Source organism: Globicephala melas, chromosome 10 (assembly GCF_963455315.2).
Source record: "Globicephala melas chromosome 10, mGloMel1.2, whole genome shotgun sequence".
NCBI lineage: Eukaryota > Metazoa > Chordata > Mammalia > Artiodactyla > Delphinidae > Globicephala > Globicephala melas.
In genome coordinates, this window is record NC_083323.1 from 96,720,248 (window position 1) to 96,742,802 (window position 22,555).

General features: G+C 52.0%; 2 protein-coding genes across 4 annotated transcripts in view; one reads left to right on the top strand and one right to left on the bottom strand.

Annotated features, from left to right (window-relative positions):
- CD9 (CD9 molecule) overlaps positions 1-15,598 on the bottom strand; it is a 35,575-nt gene extending 19,977 nt beyond the window's left edge. The window contains exon 1 of one of the 2 annotated variants that reach the window (XM_060306729.2): positions 15,394-15,598. In XM_060306729.2, the coding sequence (XP_060162712.1) occupies positions 15,394-15,459 (66 nt within the window). In that variant the 5' untranslated portion in view covers positions 15,460-15,598. The remainder of the gene's footprint in view (positions 1-15,393) is intronic. The other variant, XM_030834660.3, reaches the window with a different exon arrangement.
- Positions 15,599-15,719: 121 nt separating this feature from the next.
- The window catches only part of VWF (von Willebrand factor), a 199,980-nt gene continuing 193,144 nt past the window's right edge, over positions 15,720-22,555 (top strand). The window contains exon 1 of one of the 2 annotated variants that reach the window (XM_060306367.2): positions 15,720-15,842. The gene's annotated coding sequence lies outside the window, so the exon portion shown is untranslated. Of the gene's footprint in view, positions 15,843-15,968; positions 16,121-22,555 lie in introns of those variants that run through there. The other variant, XM_070046402.1, reaches the window with a different exon arrangement.

Here is a 22,555-nt window from a genome sequence, read left to right on the forward strand (position 1 = left end):
GATGCAGCCTCGAGAGTGCAGATAAGGGCCTCTGTGTTCACATGGCCTTTAGAAACAAGTCGGGCCACCTAGACCTGTGGGCTCCAGCCTCACCCATCTCCATGGCAACCCTGGCTCAGCACAGAGTGCCAAGCCTGATGGGCTGATTCACCGTCAGGAGCCTGGGCCGGGCACTGCTGGCAAGAGCAGACAGGAGCTGGCTCCCCAATGCCTCTCTCACCCTCTCCCGGCACCCTCCTCTCTGAGCTGCTGTCTCTGGAAGGATGAAGCACTTGGGCAGGAGCAGAGGTCTTGGAGTCCTGCCCTCTCCAGGCCCGTCGCACAGGATAACAACAGCTAAAACCAAACTCCACGCTGATCAGGAAAAAAACTGCCATGGCTTGCTTTCCTTAAGGATCACAAGTAAACTGGTAGGACTTCCCTGGTGGCGCAGTGGTTAAGACTCCGCGCTCCCAATGCAGGGGGCCGAGGGGGGGTTCGATCCATGGTCAGGGAACTAGATCCCCCATGCATGCCACAACTAAGGAGCCCACGTGCCGCAACTAAGGAGCCGGCAAACCGCAACTAAGGACCTTGCGAGCCACAATTAAGGAGCCCACCTGCTGCAACCAAATAAATAAATAAATAAAATTAAATAAATATTAAAAAAAAAAGTAAACTGTTCGTTCATGGCAGAACTGAAAGATGCCAACCAGGGCATATTACTAACGTTAGATTTATTGGAGATGAACAGAAAAGCCCCAGAGATCACCGTCCTGAAGAACAACTGTCCCCTACCTTCCCCGTGAGTATGATCATTTTGGGGGTCATCTCATCCCCTTGGGGCTTCTTCTGAGCTGCACATCTACAGAAGCCTGTATCCTCAAAGGCCACTGGGAGATTTTTTTCCAGGCCAGTGGTCCTCAACACGTGGTCCCCAGACCAGCTGTAGTGGCAGCAGCATCAGCTGGGAACTTGTCAGACGTGCAAACTTGTTGTCCCCGTCCTGGACTTATTCGATTAGAAACCCAAGTGAGGTGAGGCCCAGTGATCTGTGTTGTTGTTGTTGTTTTTTTTTTTTTGGCCGCGCTGCGTGGCATGTGGGATCCTAGTTCTCCGACCAGGGATCAAACCCGAGCCCACTGCAGTGGAAGCTTGGAGTCCTAACCACTGGACTGCCAGGGAAGTCCCAGCAATCTATGTTTTAACAAGCACCCCCAGATGATTCTGCTGCCCACTCAGGTTTCAGAACCACTGCTCTAAGGCTTTCATTTAAACACTGAACAATTGGAGGAATGGAAAAGCTCTTTCTGGGGGTTCTGAACCCAGAGACCAGCTTTTGAAACGCCAGTGCCAAAGGGCACGAAGCTACGGAGCGGGGATGTGAGCCTCCCCTGGGTGCAGGGCTCCTGCTGGCACTGGAAAGCCAGGGAGGGGGACTGGGGCTGAGGACCACCTTGGCTGCTGAATGGTGACAGATAAGGGGGAGGATACAGGACACGTTAAGCAGGAAGGAAGCAAGAGGTAAGAAAGACAGATACTGGCTAGACAACGCCCTCTTGAACCCACTGAGTGGGGAAGTCACAGTAAATGCTCAAGTCGGAACCTGCATTTGGCTTCTCCACATGCCTCCAGCCACAGACTCACCTGGTGAACCCTCCTCCCCCAGACGCCAAAATGACTCGGGCAGCCCCTGCAGCAGGGCGCTCTTGGCAAAAACTTCCCCAATTTCTGCAGCCTACGTTCTCCCCAGGACAGGCTGCCATTGTGTATGGAAGTGGACTCTTTCTCAAATCACCCCAAATTCTAGGAAAACAACATTAAAAATAAAAAAAAGAACACATGCAGAGGCTGATGGTCAATGACCTTGTAGGTTTATCTAGAGTTACTGTTGATTGGACTGTGGCAGGCTTTTGTCCATTAGTAACTCCTCCAGAGGCTAGGGAAAGGAAAATAAATAATATAATAACAGTAGCAGTCACTCTTCATGAGCACTCACTCGTGTCCTCCATCGCAGGAGGTGATTTAAGTATATTATCTCATTTAATCCGCTCGTCACACTTATTTTATAGGTGAAACAGAGAGGTTAAGCAACTTGCTCAAAAAGACACAGCCAGCAAGAGGCAGAGCTGACTCTGAACCAGATCCATGCAGCCAGCAGCTCAGAGCCGCACTCTTCCCAACACTGTGCTCCCTCCCTGCCAGCTGGTGGACTGGAAGAATGGGAACCCCCAAGAAATTTTCTGTGGGGGACAAGAGTCTGGTCTGGACACTGTGAATTTGGCAGGATGCTCTGACCTAAACCTTATCCTGCCTGGTGGCTAGACGAGTCCAATTTAGGGCATCAATGCCAGCCAAGGCCAGGGCCAAGGGAGGGAACGACCACGGACTCATCCTTTGGGTCCGCTCTCCCCCTCCCCCCGCCCCCTCTGGTGAGCATGGGACAGGTGGTGGCCTCAAGCCCACCCTCAGAGGGTCCCAGGGGAAATGAACCCTTCAGGGCCACTTCTATCTTCCTTTCTTTGCTTCCCAAGGTGTCCACACAGAAGCAATGGTGCCTTTGGCTCTGTCCCCTCTGGGACCTGGCTTCAAAGTGTCAAAAAGTTCTCCATAAGAGGAATCCAGCCCTTTTGGGAAGCAGAAGGTGAGTGTTGAAGGAGAGGTGCCGAGGCCGCCCCTCTTGGGCAGATTCCACAAGAGAGGTCCCTGTCAACTGGGTACGCTTATGGGCCACTCCAAGCAAAGCCCCAAACTGGTCCCTCCCTCCCTCACCTTTCCCAAACCAGGGGAATCTCTGAAATGGGCGTTTTGTAGACAGATGAAAAGATAAGTCGTCTGTTTCGCCTTCTGAAAGAGAGGAAGCCTAGTGGTAAAATGTCAGCTTTGAGCAATGCCCTCAGTGATGCGGCTTCGCAGAGCTGAAGCAATAAGATGGGGACGAATGTGAGCGCTTAGGACAACTTCAGCCTCTGAAAAATTCTAAGGAGGGGCAGCTCCTTACGTAATCCTAACTAAACAACAGTTGCAGAAGCTGACAGCTGAGCTCTTGCTATGAGCAGGTACCATGATAATAACTTGACCCTAAGGAGAGTCACCAACTGGCCGCCTCCCCCCAGGAATCTACATTTCCAACAATTCAACCCCTCCTTCCCCCATTAATCCCCCTGGGTCATAACGCCCCCTGCTGCTCTGTGTTACTCTTTTACACAATGCAGCACCTTGAGCGGGGGGGAGGTCTCAACAGCAACAAAAACAAAATCCAACCATCACCCCCCCTTCTCCCAAGCCAGGACCTCAGGCAGGCGGACTTCCGCTATTTAGTGCCCTAAACACTGAGAAGACTGTGGTACCTACCCCACCGCCTAGATAATTCAACATTAAAAAATAATAATAATACAAATTGTAGGATAAGTCTAAAGAATTAACTTTCCCCAGGTTCCTGAGCACAGGCTCAGCCTGTCTGTGGACCTCCTGGGAGGACGCGGGGTGGTGGCTGACAGCTACAGCCTGTGGGTACCACCATCTTGCTCTGCTGGCCTCTTTTGGGCAACTGTGTTCAGCTTGCTAACAGGGGAACATTCCCTGGAAGCACATAGTGAGAGATGTCCCAGGGAGAAGAGGAATATTGGGAGACTAGAGTCCTCCTGTCAGGCCCTGCTGCCCCTTCTGAATCTGAGGATGCTGGTGGGACTGCCTTATACTCTTCGAGGTAGTTCCGATCATCCCAGCTTGAGATGACGAATCAGGCTCAGAGAGGTAAAGTAACTTGCCCATGGTCACACAGCAGGTATGCAGTGACTCAGCTGACAGTTCTCTCCCTCTGTCACATGCACAGCATGTGCCAGGCAGAGGTTAGTTACTTGACTGCCTGTCTCATCCCGGGTGGAAGGGAGGTAGCTGGGTCCCCTCTCTGGGGTGTGGCAGAGGATGAAAGACCTTGTAAACTTCTTCTCAGCACACCTTTATGGAAATTAGGCAGTGACCTGGTCTGAACAAGTTCAAGTTCAAGACTTGAGAAATCCTCCCTCCTGAGGACTGAGCCAGCATCATTTAAAAACCAGAGCCCTGAGTGGGACTTCCCTGGCGGTCCAGTGGTTAGGACTTTGCGCTTCCAATGCAGGGGGCTCGGGTTCCATCCCTGGTCGGGGAACTAAGATCCTGCATGTCTCGAGGCGTGGCCAAAAAAGAAAAAAAAGAAAAAAAGAAAACCAGAGCCCTTATTCTGCCTGAGAGCAGAAAAGTTTTAGCTAATACAAGGTGCCAGTGTTAAGTCACTTGGGGCTGAGGGATTGGGAGGGAGGCCTCTGCCCAAGGTAACCTCCTTCCAAACAAGAAGTTTCAAGTTTCCACTGCCTGCTGGCCAGACGTGCAGCAGACGTCAGCCAGCCCATAAATGCATTTTCTGCTGAAAGTAGCCATTCTGATCTTAACCAAAATCATCTGATGTGGGGGATTGTTTTGGGGCTGTTTTGCTTTAAATTCCAGAATACCATTGTGTTTTCCATTGTGTATGCCTAACTAAGATGCCTGGTGATCGCGCGCGCGCACACACACACACACACACTCTTGCTGATACACTTTAGCCACACAGACCAGCTAGCTCTCATTCCATCTGTGGAACCTGTTACCACTTGCTCGCGTGACCCTGAGTGGTGGGAGATACCCCCTGCCCTATTCCTCTGCCACGATCCCCTCTTCATTTTAGTCTCAATGATTAAACAGCAAGCCCTCCACTGTGTGCTGTGTCCCCTGCCTCACCTGAAGCACTTCACTTGAATCATTTAATTTTCTCAACAGACCCACCAGGTAGGTAATATTAACTTGTTTTCGAGATGAGAAGTTTCAGGCACAGAAGTTCAGGAGCTTGTCTTGAGATCACACGGCAAAGAGGTGCCTGAGTTACAACCTGGACCCACAACAGTCTGACTGCAAAGCCCAAATTCTCAATCATGTTGCTAAGCTCAAAGGTCTTTTAGATCCATTTTGTTAATTTCAGGGCCAGAATTTTTCATCACTTTTATCCTTTCTCCTTCCTGGTCACAGCTGATTCTATTTCAAAAGTGGCGTCTTCGATCCGTAAAGGCCCCAAGAGAGCCCACAGGTAAGAGCAGAGGGCCTATCTTCTCACGACAGGAAGGTACCCGCCTTGGCCACCTGGCCTGCACGTGCCTTCGGAGTCTGGCGTCGCTCTGGGGGAGCCTGACGGACAGAGTCTAGAGAGAGGGCCTGGGACTCCTCTTGCTGGCCTCTGGCTGGAGAGCTCTGGGCACGTTCTTGCTGGCCAGCCAGAAGTGAGTGTGGCCACAGCCTTGCTCTGGGAGTAAGCTGGTACATGCCCTTCTCGTCCCAGCTGCGCCACCGCCGCAAGCCTGGCAAGTGCAGACACCGCTGCAGCTGCCCATTGGCCATTGTCCTTGTATCCCTATAGGCATGGCCTGAAGGTGGGACCCAGAGCCTTTGCCCGCCCCTTACAGCACCATCCTGCCAGCAGAGGACAGAGGGAATGAGAGGGCATCACTGCAGGCCTGTCTTACAGCCCTGGGCATGGGGCCCTAAGAGGCAGGAGGGTCACACCAGCTCCCCATTCTAAGGGTCCCTCCCCAGCTCTGGAAGAGAATGTAATTTCTAGTTGAAATGAGTTTTCGGATCTCTTAAGGGTTATCTGTCTTGGGGAGCCAGGGCTATAATTTGATTGAAGAGGGGGAAAGTAGAGTGTGGGATGACTTCCCCAGGCTTGTAGAAAGGAGGCTTTAAAAAGTTTGAGCACAGGGAGGACTTCCCCAGTGGCACAGTGGTTAAGAATCCGCCTGCCAGTGCAGGGGACACAGGTTTGAGCCCTCGTCCAGGAAGATCCCACGTGCACGGAGCAACTAAGCCCGTGCGCCGCAACTATGGAGTCTGAGCTCTAGAGCCCGTGAGCCACAACTACTGAGTCTGAGTGCCACAACTACTGAAGCCCACACAACAAGAGAAACCACTGCGATGAGAAGCCTGCACACCGCAACGAAGACCCAACACAGCCAAAAATAAATAAATAAATTTATTAAAAAAAATTTTTTTTTGAGCATAGGGATTTCCCTGGTGGTCCAGTGGTTAGGACTTTGTGTTTCCACTGCAGGGGGCCCGGGTTTGGTCCCTGCTTGGGGAACTAAGATCCCGCAAGCTGCCCAGTGTGGCTAAGAAAACAAAAAAAAGTCTGAGCATAATAGTAACAGGTTGAAATCCATGGCCCCACATCACGAGAAGGCGCTTATAGTGCATCAGGGTGAGCAGGAGGAAGAGTCTTTACGGGGGACGAGTTTCCTGTCCCTGCAGGACACATTCTGCTGAGGGTGGCTTCCCACACAACAGAGGGGGGCATGGATGTGAGGGGTGCATGCAAACTGCGACACTGCAATTGTTCATCTAGATGGGAAGAGGCGTTTTTGGTTCGGATTTGTAAATAACTTTGTCTTAGTCCATTAAGGCTGCTGTAACAAAGCACTGTGGACAGGGTAGAAGTCCAAGATCAAGGCACCAGCAGACTTGGCATCTGGTTTGGACTCAGTTCCCGGTTCATAGAGGGTTATCTTCTCACTAGAATCTCACATGGTTGAAGGGAGACGGGAACTCTGGGGCCTCTTCTTCTTTTTTTAAAAATAAATTTATTTATTTTATTTATTTATTTTTGGCTGTCTAGAGAGAGAGCCTGGGACTCCTCTTGGGTCTTCGTTGCTGTGTGCAGGCTTCCTCTGGTTGCGGCGAGCAGGGGCTACTCTTCGTTGTGGTGCACGGGCGTCTCATTGCAGTGGCTTCCCTTTGTTGCAGAACAGAGACTCTAGGCACACGGGCTTCAGTAGTTGCAACACACGGGCTTCAGTACTTGCAGCACGTGGGCTCAGTAGTTGTGGCTCATGGGCTCTAGAGTTCAGGCTCAGTAGTCGTGGCGCATGGGCTTAGTTGCTCCGTGGCATGTGGGATCTTCCTGGACCAGGGCTCAAATCCATGTCCCCTGCATTGGGAGGCGGATTCTTTTTTTTTTTTTTTTTTTTTTTTTTAGTGATACACGGGCCTCTCACTGTTGTGGCCTCTCCCGCTGCGGAGCACAGGCTCTGGGCGCGCAGGCTCAGTGGCCATGGCTCACGGGCCTAGCCGCTCCGCGGCATGTGGGATCTTCCCAGAGCGGGGCACGAACCCGTGTCCTCTGCATCGGCAGGCGGACTCTCAACCACTGCACCACCAGGGGAGCCCGGGAGGCGGATTCTTAACCACTGCGTCACCAGAGAGGTCCCGCCTCTTCTTATAAGGGCACTAATTCCATTCATGAGGGCCCCATCCTCATGACCTAATCACCCCCAACAGCCTCGACTCCAAATAAAACTGCATTGGACTTTAGGATTTAACATATGAATTTGGAGAGGTGCAAACAGTCTATAGCAAACTATCTTTTAAACTAAACTTCCCAAAGAAGACATACAGATGGCCAACGGGCACATGAAAAGATGCTCAACATCACTAAACATCAGGGGAATGCAAATCAAAACCACAATCAGATATCATGTTATACCTGTCACAATGGCTATTATCCAAAGGACAACAAATAACAAGTGTTGATGATGATGTGGAGAAAGGGAACCTTGTGCAGTCTTGGTGGAAATGTAAATTTGTGCACCCAGTATGGAAAAGAGTATGGCAGTTTCTCAAAAGATTAAAAATAGGACTACCACATGATGCAGCAATTTCACTTCTGGTTACATATCCAAAGAACATGAAAACTAATTCGAAAAGATACATGCACCCCTATGTTCACTGCAGCACTATTTACAATAGCCAAGACATGGAAACAAGCTAAATGTCCATCCATAGATAAATGTATAAAGAAGACATGGTACATATATACACTAGAATATTATTCAGCCATAAAAAAGATAGAAATCACACGATTTGTGACAACATGGATGGACCTGGAGGGTATTATGCTACATGAAATCTGGAACACAAAACAAATGAACAAACCGAACCCAACCAAACCCACAGACACAGAGAACAGATTGGTGGTTGCCTGAGGGAAGGAAGGCTGGGGAGGTGGGTAAAATGGGCGAAGGGGATTCAGAGGTACAAATTTTCAGTTATAAAATAAATAAGTCAAGGGGATGTGATGTACAGCAAGGTAACTATAGTCAGTGATATTGTTTTGCAGATTTGAAAGCTGCTCTCATCTCAAGAAAAAAAAATTCTGTAACTTTGTATGGTGACAGATGGTAAGTAGACTTACTCTGGCTATCATTTTGCAACGTGTATGAATGTCAAATCATTACGTTGTACACTGGAAACTAAAGGAATGTTGTATGTCGATCATACTTCAATTAAAACACACACATGCTGTAGAGGAGAAATTAAACACAACATTGCAAATCAACTATACCTCAATAAAATGAAAACACACACAACACCCCAAACTTGAAGAGCAAAGAATTCGCAACTATGTATGATTTTGCTGATCTTTCATTTAAAGATTCAATAAATCAACCTTATCATTTGCTACTGATTCAATCAGTGTAAGTTTAAAGATAAATTAAAACTAAAATGCTATAGAAATGTGTTTTGAATTCACTAAAACGGTCTAATTTACTTTATGATATTTTTAACCCCCAGTCAAGGATTTTCTCCTACGATCCACGTGTGGTGTTGTTTCTGCCCTTGGACACTGACATGCGGCTCAGACTGGGAGGAAAAGGGGCCTCCTCTAAGCAGTTTGGAGGCAGGGGCTCGGTAGGAGTCATGGCCCCCATCTGCCTGGGTCTGAGAGAGGTGGATACTGGGACCTTGAGAGTGTAGCGGGTAGGCTGTGGAGGGTGACTTCCCTAACACAGCCAGGGACACCGTTTCTGCTCCCTCGCACAACGCCTGGCAAGAGGATTGAGCAAAAGGACTGACTGACTTTCTCCACGTCAACAGTCCACACACCTCTCTGCTCAGGGATCTTCCCTGGGATCAAACAGATCTGGCCCCTCTCCTGCAAGTCAGTGGGCTTTGTCCTCCCTGCTACGTAGCCAGGCTGTACATCACAACTCAGAGGTCTGCGTCTCCAGAGACCCCCGGGGGGCGCATCTCCCTTTCCAAAGTCCTCAGGGGCAAGGCCAGAGAAGGCCAGCCGAGCCTTCTAGTTTCCATTTGTGGGAAAGACAGCACCCTGCTCTTTCCCAGCAAAGACAAATCGCCCAAGCTCCAGGACTAGGAATACAGAACACTTGTTGAATTAATCTCGAGTCCAAGCCACTCCTTGGGCCAGGATTAAGCTGACAGTCAGAGCAAGGATGGGTGGGGAGGCCAGAGTTCCAGTCAGGGCTGCCCTTGATCCTCGGGGAACTTAGGGGCTCTCTAATGCCTTCCTCAAAGTCCCCACAGCTCCCCTGTGCAGTCCTGGAGAGCAGTGAGGCAACCCACACCTCATGGCAGAAACGTGGGATTCCGGACAGAGCAGGGGTTGCCTGGAAACCAATATGCGGTGTTTGATATGGGGAGGTTCATGGGTCTCTGGAGAAAAAAGCAAAAAAACCGGGGACTGTGTGTTTCTGGAAGCAGGTCCCATTGATTTCATGGGATTCCCCCAAAATGTTCAGACCTGCCAGTTGAGGATGACGGCAAGCAGTACTTAAAAGCTATCCAGGGACTTCCCTGGTGGCGCAGTGGCTGGGAATCCTCCTGCCAATGCAGGGGACGTGGGTTCGAACTCTGGTCTGGGAGGATCCCACATGCCGTGGGGCAACTAAGCCTGTGTGCCACAACTACTGAGCCTGCGCTCTAGAGCCTGCGCGCCACAACTACGGAGCCCATGTGCCACAACTACGGAGCCCATGTGCCACAACTACTTAAGCCCGTGTGCCTAGAGCCTGTGCTCCGCAAGAGGAGAAGCCACCGCAATGAGAAGCCCGCGCACCGCAATGACGACTAGCCCCAGCTCGCTGCAACTAGACAAAGCCCACGCAGCAACGAAGACCCAACGCAGCCCAAAATAAGTAAATAAAAAATAAATAAATTTATTAAACAAAAAACCAAACAGAAAACTATCCAGAACTAAGTATTTCTTTGGTGGAGGGGAGGAATTACTGGATGGATGTAATTAAAATAAAATTATCTCATCTGGAGACAGGACGCTGCTTTCCACAGCTGCCTGCCATCACTTGACGGAAAATGCAAATGTCCCTGGACCAGCATTACTTTTTCCACGGAATGAAACAGGCAAGTGATCTGCAGTCAGACTTTAAAAACATAAATTAAAAAAAAATATTGTTTAGATTAGCGCTTTTGGTCTCCTTAATTATCTCTGGGTGAACCTGGGTTCGACAGGCTCTTCCCCAGATTGTCAAACCCCAAAACCATGAAGTCATTGCTCTTCTGTAAGTAAGAGGGAAAGACGGTTTCTGCAAGTCTTTGGTTGAAAAGACCTGAGGCGGTTCCAAATAAAGTTCCCCTGACCCCGCCCCCGGAGGGAGGCAGGAATGCGGCACAAAAACAAGAAGCTTCCTGAAACTTTTTCTTCACGCTCCTCTCCCCAGACTCTCCAGAACATGCAGCCACCAAGGAGGCAACAGGACCACAGAAGCCACCGTAACCCGTGACGTCGGGTCCCTCACCCTCACAGCCAGGCACACCCAAGAAAGACGGTCAAGGCTTGTGCTCTTTGGCAGAAAAGGTGCTTTTGTTAAGTCCCAGGCGTATTATTAAGTCCCAAACTGTGCAACCAATCCCCCAAACCGTGCCTCCTTGTAAAATGGAATCGAACAGGAAAACAGACAAATCGAACACGGACACACAGCTCTGTGTGTTAATAGTGAAGATTTGCATCTGACACAAAAGGAAGATGTGAGAACGGTGATGTGTGAGGTCTGAAGCCGCAGAAGACTCGTTTAGCGGAGTAAGTGCTCCAAAGGGCTTCTTATCAAAGCAGTTCCAAACTCAGGTCTGAACCGGCAGCTGCTTCCTTTGAGCACCACAGAGTGAGGTCTGGAATGGTGCCAGGTGAGTGTGCGTGCGCGCGTATGTGCGTCCGCGCGTGTAGAGGAATCCTCCCCACTCCCCAAATCAGGAGTCCCATCTGTTGTTGACAACCATCGCGGGGCAAAGTGGGGGGAAAGCCTCAGGAGTCCGGGCAGGGAGAAGTCTTATTTTCCTGAGCAGATGCAGACACCTGGCCTCCCCAAACCTGCCAGCCTCTGTGCAAACACAGCCGGCTCTCGCAGGGCTCGGGCTGTCTGGGTGCCAAAGGTGGAAGCCATTTCACGCAAGAGCCCCAGCTGCTTGCTCAGGCCAGCACTGAAGGCAAACAGCTTCTGGGTGAAGCAGCAGGTTGGGTGGGAGGGGCTTCTGCCAGTGCCATCCCGCTCGCCCATCCCCCGCCCGGACCCCGCATTCCGGATTTCTCCGCACGCAGTTTTATTTTCAGAAGTGGGGCTGCCCCACAGTCAGACTTGCGGCCACACATGAAATGGAGTCAGGGTCCTGAGGTGGGAATCGCAGAGGTGTGTGGAGGAACGAGGCTGGCAGTGATGCAGGATGAGAAGAAGGAGGGACGTGTGTGGATGTGGGGTGTGCACCTGGCTACCTCTCTCTGGTTTCAACTTCCACACTTCCTTAGGCAAGTGCTCCCACCCTCCCCACCTCCTCAACCTCCTTTCCATACAGGGATGACAAAAGCTACGGCTGGAAGTTTACTTCTCATCCAGGAGGCTAAGTGCGTCACGCGCATGCGCTCCTATAACCCACAGCAACCCCAGGGGGTAGTCACCAGCTCCACACGGCGACGGGCAAATCCAACCCAGAGCCACTCTGACCACTAGGCAGCACTGCCACAAAAGGCTGAGGGCGACCAAAACAGAGAACCCCCCCAGACAGAGAGACCCCACCCAGGGGGAGTAGAGGGAACTTGGGGTTACCAGGAAAGAGAGGCACGACTCAGGCTCCAGACGTCAAGAGGCCCCTGAATGAAATGAAGCCACGCTGGGTCAAGCCTGGGTACCCACTGCACACTTCCATTTCCTGACTCCTGTTTTGGGTTGTGTGGGAATGTCCTTTGCTCTAGGCCCTGGGGGTGGGGCTGGTTTCATAGACTGAGCTACTGAAGGGACCTTTCTGGACCATTTGCTCCAACCCACTGGTTGTACAGATGAGGAAACTGAGGTCTGGAATTCAAAAGTGACCTGCTCAAAGTGAGCTTAGGGCAGAGCTGGACTAACACACAGGTCCCTGAGCTCTGGTCCAGGCCTCTGTCCATGTTTCCGTGAAGCCTGCCTTAGGCCTGCGAGACACCATTTCTTGGGAAATAGAAATTCCCTGCTATTCCCATCAGTGAGGGAGGAGACGGGGTGAGAGGCAGGGAACAAAGGGGTGAGGGGGTGGGTAGAATGTGAAGGCCTTGTTCCTGGCCTGGACCAGCCCCGGTTCCCCACTGTACAGCTGAGGCTTCCCCTTTGGCATTGTAAAATGTTTCCCCATTGAAATTTTTTGGAGGGTGGGTAGGCAAAGAGGTCTGAAGGAAACCCAGAAACAACTGAAACAGAGCTGGGAAGTTAGGGTCCTGGGGGCACTGGAAGAACAGCCTGACTGCTGGCTTAGCTGCGGGCACCAGAGGCCCTACTTGGGGAAGGCAGGCAGCGCAGGCTCTGCTGTCACTGAAGGTCCCACAGGGATGAGACTGGGGGCCAGGGAAGAGGTACACCGCTCCCCTCCCCCACCCCAATCACCCCACTGCCGCTGAGGTGGGCTTCTCCTCTCTGGATCCCTGCTGGACCACCCCTCAGCATCCTCTGTCCATGAGGTACTGGTGGCCCCTAGCCTCCCAACTCCTGCTCTTCAAGGCCCACATCAGGTCCCAAACACCAAGTTTATAAATTCCTGGTCTCAAGAGAGAAAGGGAAGTGATGACGTCATAACAGTCCAAGCAACCAGTTCCCTCAGGTCATAGCTTCTCTTAAAAGTTATTTTTTGAGAGCTTGTTGCCCCCCTCCTTTCATTCCCGCTCAGCTAGGTACAGCAGCAGGTGGTGATGGAAAGCGTGCTGAACTTGGAGCCAACCAGACCTGCCTTCAGACTTACCTCTGATGCTATCCTGCCACATGACCCTGGCTGAGTCGTGGAACCTCTCTGGGGACTAGTTTCCTGGTCATCAGTAAAATGGGGAGAATGTTACCTGCTCTGGCTATACAATGAGATTTGCAAAAGGACTTTGCAGTAACACGCTGCACAAGGGGATCATGGTGTTCCTTTATTCCAACACCTCCTAGAAGGGAGATGAGGGCTTCATCTGTACAGGGACCCGAATACAGGACGACTGAACAATAAACGATTCAGAGACATGAAGCTACTGCTGACCCCCATACACCACCTGTTACCAGGTCCCCTTGTTGGTTTTGTGATGGAGATGGAAGAGGACAGGACTTAAGGGACCTAGGGGTTGGGGTATTGGCTGGGTTCCCGTGACGCTGGGCAGGTCAGCCCCTCTCTGGTTCCCGCTTCCTCGCTGTGAAGAAGAGGCTGGACTGAATCACCTCAAAAGTCATTTCTAATTCTATACCCAGCCGTTCCTAGAATGAGTCATTTCTGTTTCAGATGACACAGCCCATCAGCAGCACCTAGCTCAGGCAGGGGCAGGTCTGGATACAGTGGGGTGGCAGGCAGGAGTCAGTGAGAGGCTGAGCAGATACCTGAGTGGCCTGGGAGCCTCCCGCCAGGCTCCTGCAGGTGCCATGGGGCGGGGGGTATGGAGGCAGCCTGGGAGTCCGTGGGTCCCCACGCCCCAAACCCTCACACAGCCTAGGCAGATAGCTGAGGAGTAACCAAGAGACTGGCAGGGGAGAGACGGTGCTAGGGAGGAGGGAGAGAAAAACTCCTTAAAGGACAAGGGCGGGGTGGGGCGGGGCTAGTCAGCCTTTGACGTTCTTTCCTAGAGCCGGAGTTGGAGACGGGCGGAGCCAAGGCTGGCAGCTAGCTGGCTGGCAGGGACACCCGGGAGGAGGGGGTGCCCACCACAGGAGGGTCTCCCTAGAGCAGGCCTTGGGCTGGGCAGGGCACACCTGTGCACTGTCCTCACTAGAGCAGGTGTTGGGTGTGATGAGTCTTGCAAGGGCAGGTCAACCTCATACCCCGTCAGCTCCAGAGAGAGGATTAAATCTCAGGAGGTTTTCCCTGGGGTTCACGGGGAAGCAGCTCCAAGGAAATAAGCACATTTTTGTTACAAGCCTCTGGTGGCTCGCCCCTGCTTCTACAGCCGTCTCTATCGAGAGTGGCACAGGGCCTGCCTTTCCACATGCTTTCCTGACTGCAAAGGGGCAAATACTGTCCACCTGTGAGCAGGGGATGTGGCCCGTGAACCAGGACACCAAAGTCCCCTATTCCTTGCCTCTTTCTTGGGGTGGCCCCTTAATCCCTCAAGGAGAGGTGCGGAGGGACCACTCCCCTTCCCTGCCGGCCTTAGCCTTCCCATTTGCAGACAGGCTGAGAGTGGCCGGCAGCGGGAGTCCTGGATCTCCCTGGCCTGCGTCCTCCCCAGGTGACAGTCCACTCCCTGTGGCCCCGCCCGGCTGCTGGGTGGGCTGGCGGGGAAGGGGGTGAGGCCGGCACCTTATCTCTCCCGGAAATGGAGAAACAGAGGACTCATCCTACTGAGGGCGCCGATAGGCATCTGCCCCACCCCTCCCCAACTCTCCCGGAGTTCTCTCCAGCTCAGATACTTATCGCTCTTCGGGGGAAAAAAAAAAATCAAGACAAGCTAGTCTTTCAGGTAGTTTCGAGGGAGCTCGGACTTTCTCACGCCGGCTCAGAATCAGTCTGAGAGCATGGGGCCTGAAGGTTCCCCCTCGGGGGTGGAGGAGGGATCCCGACGCTCATTCAGGGACGGGGCCCGGGACGCTGACACCCGCGACCTGCACGCCCCTTCCTCTCCGGCGTAAAGGTGCCAACAGACCTTCACTGAGCTCCTCCGGCGCCACCTTAGTCCCTTGGAGGGTCCGCATCCTCCCCTCCCCGCGGCCTCGGCCACTCGGGGGGACCACACCCGGGTCACGAGCTGCACTGCCCGCCACAGTCCCCTTCGGGCAGGGCCTTGAGTCCCCAGCAGAGGGGGTGCTCCGTTTCTCCCTCCTGCACTCGGAGGGGATCGGGGTGGGAGCAAACACCCCCCCCCCCCACACCCCCGGTTCACTAGGGCCCCGCGCCCCCTGCCCGCCCCGCTTCGGACCAGCCCCGGACCAACGCGCCCTCCCAGCCCGTCTCAGCCCCCGCCGAGAAGCCAGCTGGCGGCCGCAGTGCCCTCTCCTCCCGCCAGGAGTCTTCCCCTGCGCAGGCGATGCCGGTGACCGGCAACCCCGACCGCGGACCGGGTGCCCGGGGTGGACAGGTGGCCCCGGAGAGGAGCGCGCGGCAGTCGCGCTCACTCACCCAGAAGATGAAGTTAAATCCGAACAGCAGATATTTGATGCACTTGGTGCCTCCTTTGACCGGCATGGTGCACGCTAGACTGGCCTGGGCCGGACTGGTGTGGGACGGGGGCGCTTGAGGCCGGGACGGGCGGGACCAGTCTTCGGACCGAGGTGCTGGCGGCTGCGGGTTGGCCTCAGGACTGCACTTTTAAAAAGTGCCACTCCTCGGGCGCGCGCCGCCGCGGTGCGCATGTGCCGGGCCCCGCCTCTGCCCCCGCCCTCGCCCCCGCCCCCGCCCCACCTGCCCCGCCCCGCCCCGCCCAGGTCCGGTGGCCGCAGCCCCTCCCGCCTCTGGCTCGGCCCTTCCCACCGAGTCGGCCGGCCTTGACTTCCCGCCGTCCTCCCCGTTTCCTCCCAGCAGTCCTGGGGTCTTTCCAGTCAGTCATCTTCGGCTGCTTTCGTCCCGGAGTAAGTGGAGGCCTCGCCCTTCCGGTTGTCCCCTGGTTTCCGTCCTTCTCGAGCCCTCTGCTTTGGGAGACCCCTTCCCCGGTGGTCGGGGCCGAGGTCCCTTAACCCCAGGCCGGCTGCCGCAGAATGAGGGCTCTTCTTGCTTTGGCCTCGATTTAAACAGAAGCTGCCTGGCCTTATGTCTCCCTGGGGCGGCTCCTTGCAAACCTTCCCTCGTGAAGCACACTATTACTCGGCACAGCATGCGGAGCAGGAGGAATTAGAAGCTCGCCGTCCAGGTGGGAAGATCGGTCGGAAGCTTATGGGAGTAATTCTCAGATACCATCACTGAATAGTAATATGTCTGAGGGCCGGGCAGTCCGGGAGTGCTTCCTGGACTTGAGGTTCAGATGGCCCAGAGGAGAAGACAAAGCCTGTGGCCTGGCTTCTGTTCTTGCCTCTACTCCCCATCACCCGCGCTCTTGCCCTTTGACTCTGCCCACTGCTACCTCTTTGAAGCTCCAGTACCAGAGTGCTTAGGGTGTTTCTCCCCCGCTCAGAAATGTCCCGCAAATGATAAATGTTGGCGAGAATGTGGAGGAAAGGGAACCCTCCTCCACTGTTGGGGGGAATGTAAGTTGGTGCAGCCACTATGGAAAGCAGTATGGAGGTTCCTTAACAAAATTAAAAAGAGAACTACCCAGCAATTCCACTCCTGGGTATTTATCCAAAGAAAATGAAAGCACTACTTGAAAATATATTTGCACCCCTGTGTTCATTGCAACATTATTTACAGTAGCCAAGATAGGGAAACAGCATAAGTGTCCATCAATAGATGAAGGGATAAAGAAGATGTGTATATACACAATGGAATATTACTCAGCCATAAAAAAGAATGAAATCTTGCCACTCGCAGCAACATGGATGGACCTAGAGGGTATTATGTGGAGAGAAATAAATCAGAGAGAGAAAGCCAGATACTGTATGATTTCACTTACATGTGGAATCTAAAAAACAAACAAATATAACTAAACAGAAACAGAGTCATAGACACAGAGAACAAACAGGTGGTTGCCACAGGGAAGGGGGGTAGGGGTAGGAGAGAGTTACGCGAGGGAGATTTAAGAGGTACAGACTTTCACTTACAGAATAAATGAGTCATGGGAATTAAATGTACAGTGTGGGGAATATAGTCCATAATTATGTAATATCTTCGTATGGTGACAGATGGTAACTAGCTTGTCATGGTGATCATTTTGAAATGTATAGAAGTATCGAATCACTGTGTTATGTATCATGAACTAACACAGTGTTGTAGGTCAATTTATACTTCCAAAACAAGCAAACAAACTCAGAAAAAGAGATCAGATTTGTGGTTACCAGTGGTGGGGAGGGGAGGGGAAGGGGAATTGGAGGAAGGTAGTCAAAAGGGACAAACTTCCCGTTTTAAGGTAAATAAGTACTAGGGATGTAATGTACAATATAATACATAATTAACACTGCTGCAAGTTATAAAGGAAAATTGTTAAGAGAATAAATCCTGAGCTCTCATCACAAGGAGAAAATATAAATATTTTTCTGTTTCTTTAATGTATGTGTATGAGATGTGGATAGTCACTAAACCCACCGTGGTAATCATTTCATGATGTATGTGAGTCAAATCACTATGTCGAACACCTTAAATTTATAGAGTGCTGCAGGTCAATTCTATCTCAGTAAAACTGGAAGAGAAGGATTCTTTCTGCAGCTCTCCACATTCAATGAGATAAGTTAAAATTCCTCATCTTGCATCTGTAGGGGACACTCTGCCCTCCCCAGCACCCCAGGTCTGCACCTGGCATGTGGTGTGTGCCCTCTGGCTGGCCTGCCTTCCTATCTTCACTTGTAGAAATTCTATGGCCCCTTAAACATTCCTTTCCTGTTTCTCACCAGAGGATGAGGAGATTCCCCCTACTTTTGAAATCCCAAAACCTTTTCGTATTTTTTTCAAAATGAAGTTTCCTTTGGTGGTTTTTTTTTTTTAATTACAAAAACAAAACCTGCTCAATTACGGAAACATCAGAAAATACCAATAAGCAAAAAAAAAAAAAACCCGTAACTCAAAATAATACTCACCAGAAACAGCCTGCGTTACCACTTTAAAGTACATATTTTGCTCTGTTTACTATCGTTGTTAGATCTGTCTCATTGATGCATTCATTCAAAAACACCTTTCAGTATCCTCTTATGTCCTTAGGGCAGGAGGGGGATGAGCGTGTTACAGGAGGTCAAGGAGAGAGGCTTAAAGGCCAGGGGGGCTTAAAGGAGGGGCCTTTGACCCAAATTGGAAAGCATGCTGCAGAACCCCAGGAAAAGTGGTTGCAATCATGGGAGAATCAGGCAAAGCTGGGGCTGGGGCCGTCTGGGGTCTAGGCTGGAGCTCACAGCTGGGGGAGGCGTGTAGGGAGGTGAAGGTGGGGATGTAACTAGAGGTGCCTCATGGTCCTGGACTCTGCAAGCGGGAGTGAGGGGTCACCGAAGTGTTTATAAGCAGGGAACCTGTGCTTTGGGTAGTTGGGTGGCTGGTGGCAGGGGGCGGTTGGGGGTTGAGGGGAGGAGCAGGCAGGAGGCTCCTTGAGGACAAGGACCATTGCCTCTATCTCCAGGCCTTGGCTCAGAGCTTTGGGGGGTTAGACTGAAAGGTGAGGTGTATCAGGGCACCTGCAATTGGGGAGCGGGGCAGCAGGAAACGAAGGTGAGCTGGGGACCCGTGGAGGTACGTTAGGAGGCTGTGGAGTAGTTCAGGTGAGAGACCAAGGGGTGGGGCAACGGGGTGGAGGCTGGAGAGAGGGGGGCAAACCAGGAGAGGGGGTAGCGAGGGCAAGATCAGAGTCAGGCCAGCTGGAGCCGAGGAGGATTTCATTCGTTTCTTCTTCCAGTGTTTCTGGAGAGCCTGCTCTGTGTCCTATACATACCCGATGCTAAGACCCCTGTGACACTGCCCTGTTACCTCACCATCAGCCAATCAGAGAACTGTGCACGAGCTGATCACAGACCCTGCGACCCTTGTCCCTTGCCTGGCTTTAAAAAAGCTTTGCTGAAACCCTTCGAAATCCTTCCTGGAGTTTGGGGTTTTTTTTAGGGCGTGAGCCACCCATCTCCTTGTATGGCCCTGCCCTGATAAACCTTTCTCTGCTCCAAACTCCGACGTTTTGGTGTTTGGCCTCACTGTGTGTCAGGCACACGAACTTGTGCTAACAGGGGGAGATGTTGCCTAGGAAACAGCAGGGGCTGGGGCGTGTACCCAGGTCTGCCTGAGCTGGGAGAGGCTTCCAGCGAGGGGGACACCGCAGCTGACTTTGGAAGGTGGGCCAGCAGACAAGGCTGGGGAGGGAACTCCAGGCAGAGGGAACCATGTGGAAAGGCACAGGCACAAAACCACAGGCAGCTGCTGGGGAAACCACCATAGTGGGTGAGACAGGGAAGGAAGGAGGACTGGGAAGCAGCAGTCATGGAAACAAAGTTCCCTAAATGTGGCCAATAGTGGCCACGGGCAGAGGAGTCTTGATACTCTTTCCTAGGTCACTGCCCCTGACCCACCGTGGCCAGGGATGGCTGGGGTCCAGCAGGGTGTGGGGTGCTGAGGCCGGAAACCAGACAAGGTCTCATGGTGCTGTTGGGAGAACCTGCCTTGGGAGAACAGGTCTAAGGAGAGAAAGGATTTTATCTTTTTTATATTCTCCTCTCCTCTCCCCGCCCCACCTCCTCATTCACAAGTCCAGATGGGAGGAGTTGAGCAAACATTTAAGCTTATAAAAGAAACTCCTTCTAAGGGTAATTGTGAGCACTGACTGAGGTCATCCACCTGCCACTGGAGTGCCCAGGGAATGTTGGCTACTGTTAACTATTACTGTTACTATTTACCCTCAAGAAACCATTGGTGGGAGAGGGCTATGGTGAAACATCAAATTACGTACAATCGAGGAGTCCTGAGAATGTGAGTGAGGAGATCTGAGTTCTGTTCTTGATCCCACCCTTTGGTTTATTCTGGACAAGCCACCTCCTCTGTCTGGGCCTGTACAGTGACATGTTGAATTAGGAGATATCAGGTCCCCTCTGTTGTGTGGTGCCCTGAGCCTCCGCCCCAAAGTGTGTTTGTTAGAGGCCTTTAGTCCTACAGGCAACCAAGAAAGGGAGCAACGGAAAAAATATGGTTTTGCTTTAACTGGAAGGGGAAAATCTGGGTAAGCCCCTGAGTCAGAGATCACATGAAGGCAGTGAGGCCTTCCAGGCTGTGTGGTGATGGAGTGGGAGAACTTTTCCTCCCTTCCCTCAGGGCATCCTGTTTCTGGAAAAACCCCTGCCCTGGCTGAGGGTTCACTCTGGCTCTTGTGCCCCACCTGGTGGTAAGATTTGAACACAGGGCTAGGGACCTGAGGACTGGCCACACCCGTCTTCCTGGGCCCGGTCTTGCTTCCAGCTATGGGAGGCGGCTGGAGAACCCACTCTCATGGGCCACTAAGGCCTCCCAGCTGCCACACTGGTGGCCATTTCTCCTTGCCATGACCCTGCTGAACAGCCCTTCTTTCTGGACACCTCTCCCTTGCTGTCCCTGGGGTTGTACCACCCACCTTGGTTCACTCCCTTCCCTTCTAGAAACGTCTTTGCTGCGCCTCTTACTAAGCTCAAATGTCACTACTCCGTGAAGCCTTGAACACTCGGTCTTTTCCTCCACGGATTACCTTGTTTGGATCTCTCCTGTGTGACTCACTGGGCTTCATCGTAATCTCTCCTGTGTACACGTTTTGGAGGCGAGCTCCTCTAAATACACGTGCATTTGGTTAGTTTCTATGTTCTCCAAGCATCCAGTCCCTTGCTGGCCCATAGGAGCCGTCTGCAAACTTGTGAAAAAACTGCCAGGGAGTGGGTCTTCCTCAGGCATGGCTCCTCTGTCCTCTGCTCCCCTCTTTCCCTGGACGTGCATCCCCACTTGTTCCTCCCACCATTTTTCTTTTGCGCTTAAATTCATCATGATATCTGAGGGCCTGTAGAGCATTTCCCTAACCCTAATGTCCCCACAAATATGCCCACATCCTAACCCCCCAAATCCGTGAAGATACTACCTTCCATGGCAAAAGGGATTTTGCACGTGTGATTACGTTACGATCTTGAGATGGGGAGGCTATCGTGGCATGTACTCATGGGCCCAGTGTAATCCCACGAGTCCTTAGAAGAAGAGACAGGAGCGTCAGAGCCAGAGAGGGAGACGTGGAGGCGCAGGCCGAGATGGGAAGGACGCAGGGCCGCAAGCCAAGGAATGCAGGCAGCTCCAGAGGCGGCAAGGAAGCAGATTCTCCCCTCGAGCTGCCAGAGGGAGCAAATGTCATCCTGCCGACTCATTTTGGGCTTCTGACCTGCAGAATTGTAAAGTCACGTGTGCTGATTTTAAGCCACTAAATTTGTGGTAATTTGTCACAGAGTCAATAGTATACGAATAGGCATCTCAAAATAAACATCAAGATCAGACTTCATAATCTCCGAGGGGCTCCCTACACAAGAAGCCGCCTGCCCTTCTCCTTGCCCACACCCTCCGGTCAGCCCCGAACCCTCCTCTCACCTGGGATCCCTCTGCTCCTGCTGGTCCCACACCTGCTCACTGAATGTGCTTCCTGCTTCCTTGTACTGTTCCCGTCACCGGTAGAAGGTGCCACTGAGGCTGTCCAACTTAAAAATGAAGAAGCAAAGCCCAAGGCAGGAGAGACTGATTTATTTTGTTTCTTATTTTTTTCTCTGTTCAAATGACAGGGTATTATTGGATTGTTGGTGTCTTTCAAAAATTTTTTATCTTTTTCAAGGAAGTTTATTTATTTATTTATTTATTAACTGAAATAAAGTTGATTTACAGTGTTGTGTTAGTTTCCCAGGTAGGTTATCACAAAATATCGAGTAGAGTTCCCTGTGCTCTACAGTAGATCCTTGTTGGTTATCTGTGTTATATATAGTAGTATGTATATGTTAATCCCAACCTCCTAGTTTATCCCTCCCCACCCAAGAGAGAGGGATTTAGAGAGAGAAGCAGACCTCAGGGCTTCTGAGTCCAGCTCCGTGTTGATAGCTCAGCTTTCTCTCCACCTGCTCCACCCAAGATGGGGCCATGTCCTCGAAGCCCTTCCTCAGTCCCAACAACTGTCCCATCCTCTTACCCGCATTCCTGTCATTCACTCATCCAGTCTGCACGCATCGCTGGACCGACTACCTTGCCACGTCACTGGGCTTGGGCTGCCTTGGGCCGCCCTACCCCCACCATAACTTCTTTTCAGTGTGTTGAACGCACGCGTAGTCCTTGTGGAGACCACCCACGCAGAGTATGGAGTTTATGAAGATTTCACGGAGAACTGGATGAGGGGTGACAGCTTGCATGCCAGAGAACACCATTCTCAAAATGCTTTTTGGATCTTTCTTCAAACTTCCATTCTGTGCAGCCACGCCTGCCTGGTCTCCTGCACCCCTGCCCAGCCCCTGCCAGCCTCTGGCCCTCGCCCTCCGCTTCATGGGGAGCAACGTAGCTCTCACTCGGCATTTCCGGTCTGCATCCTCCACTTCCCACTACCCCAGCTCAGCAAAACAAATCATATTTCTCAGGATCTGTCCACTTCAGGAGATTGGGTGGGGGGTGACGAAGAGTTGTAAGTAACTAATATTTTTTTTATTAATTAATTTATTTTTGGCTGCGTTGGGTCTTCGTTTCTGTGCGA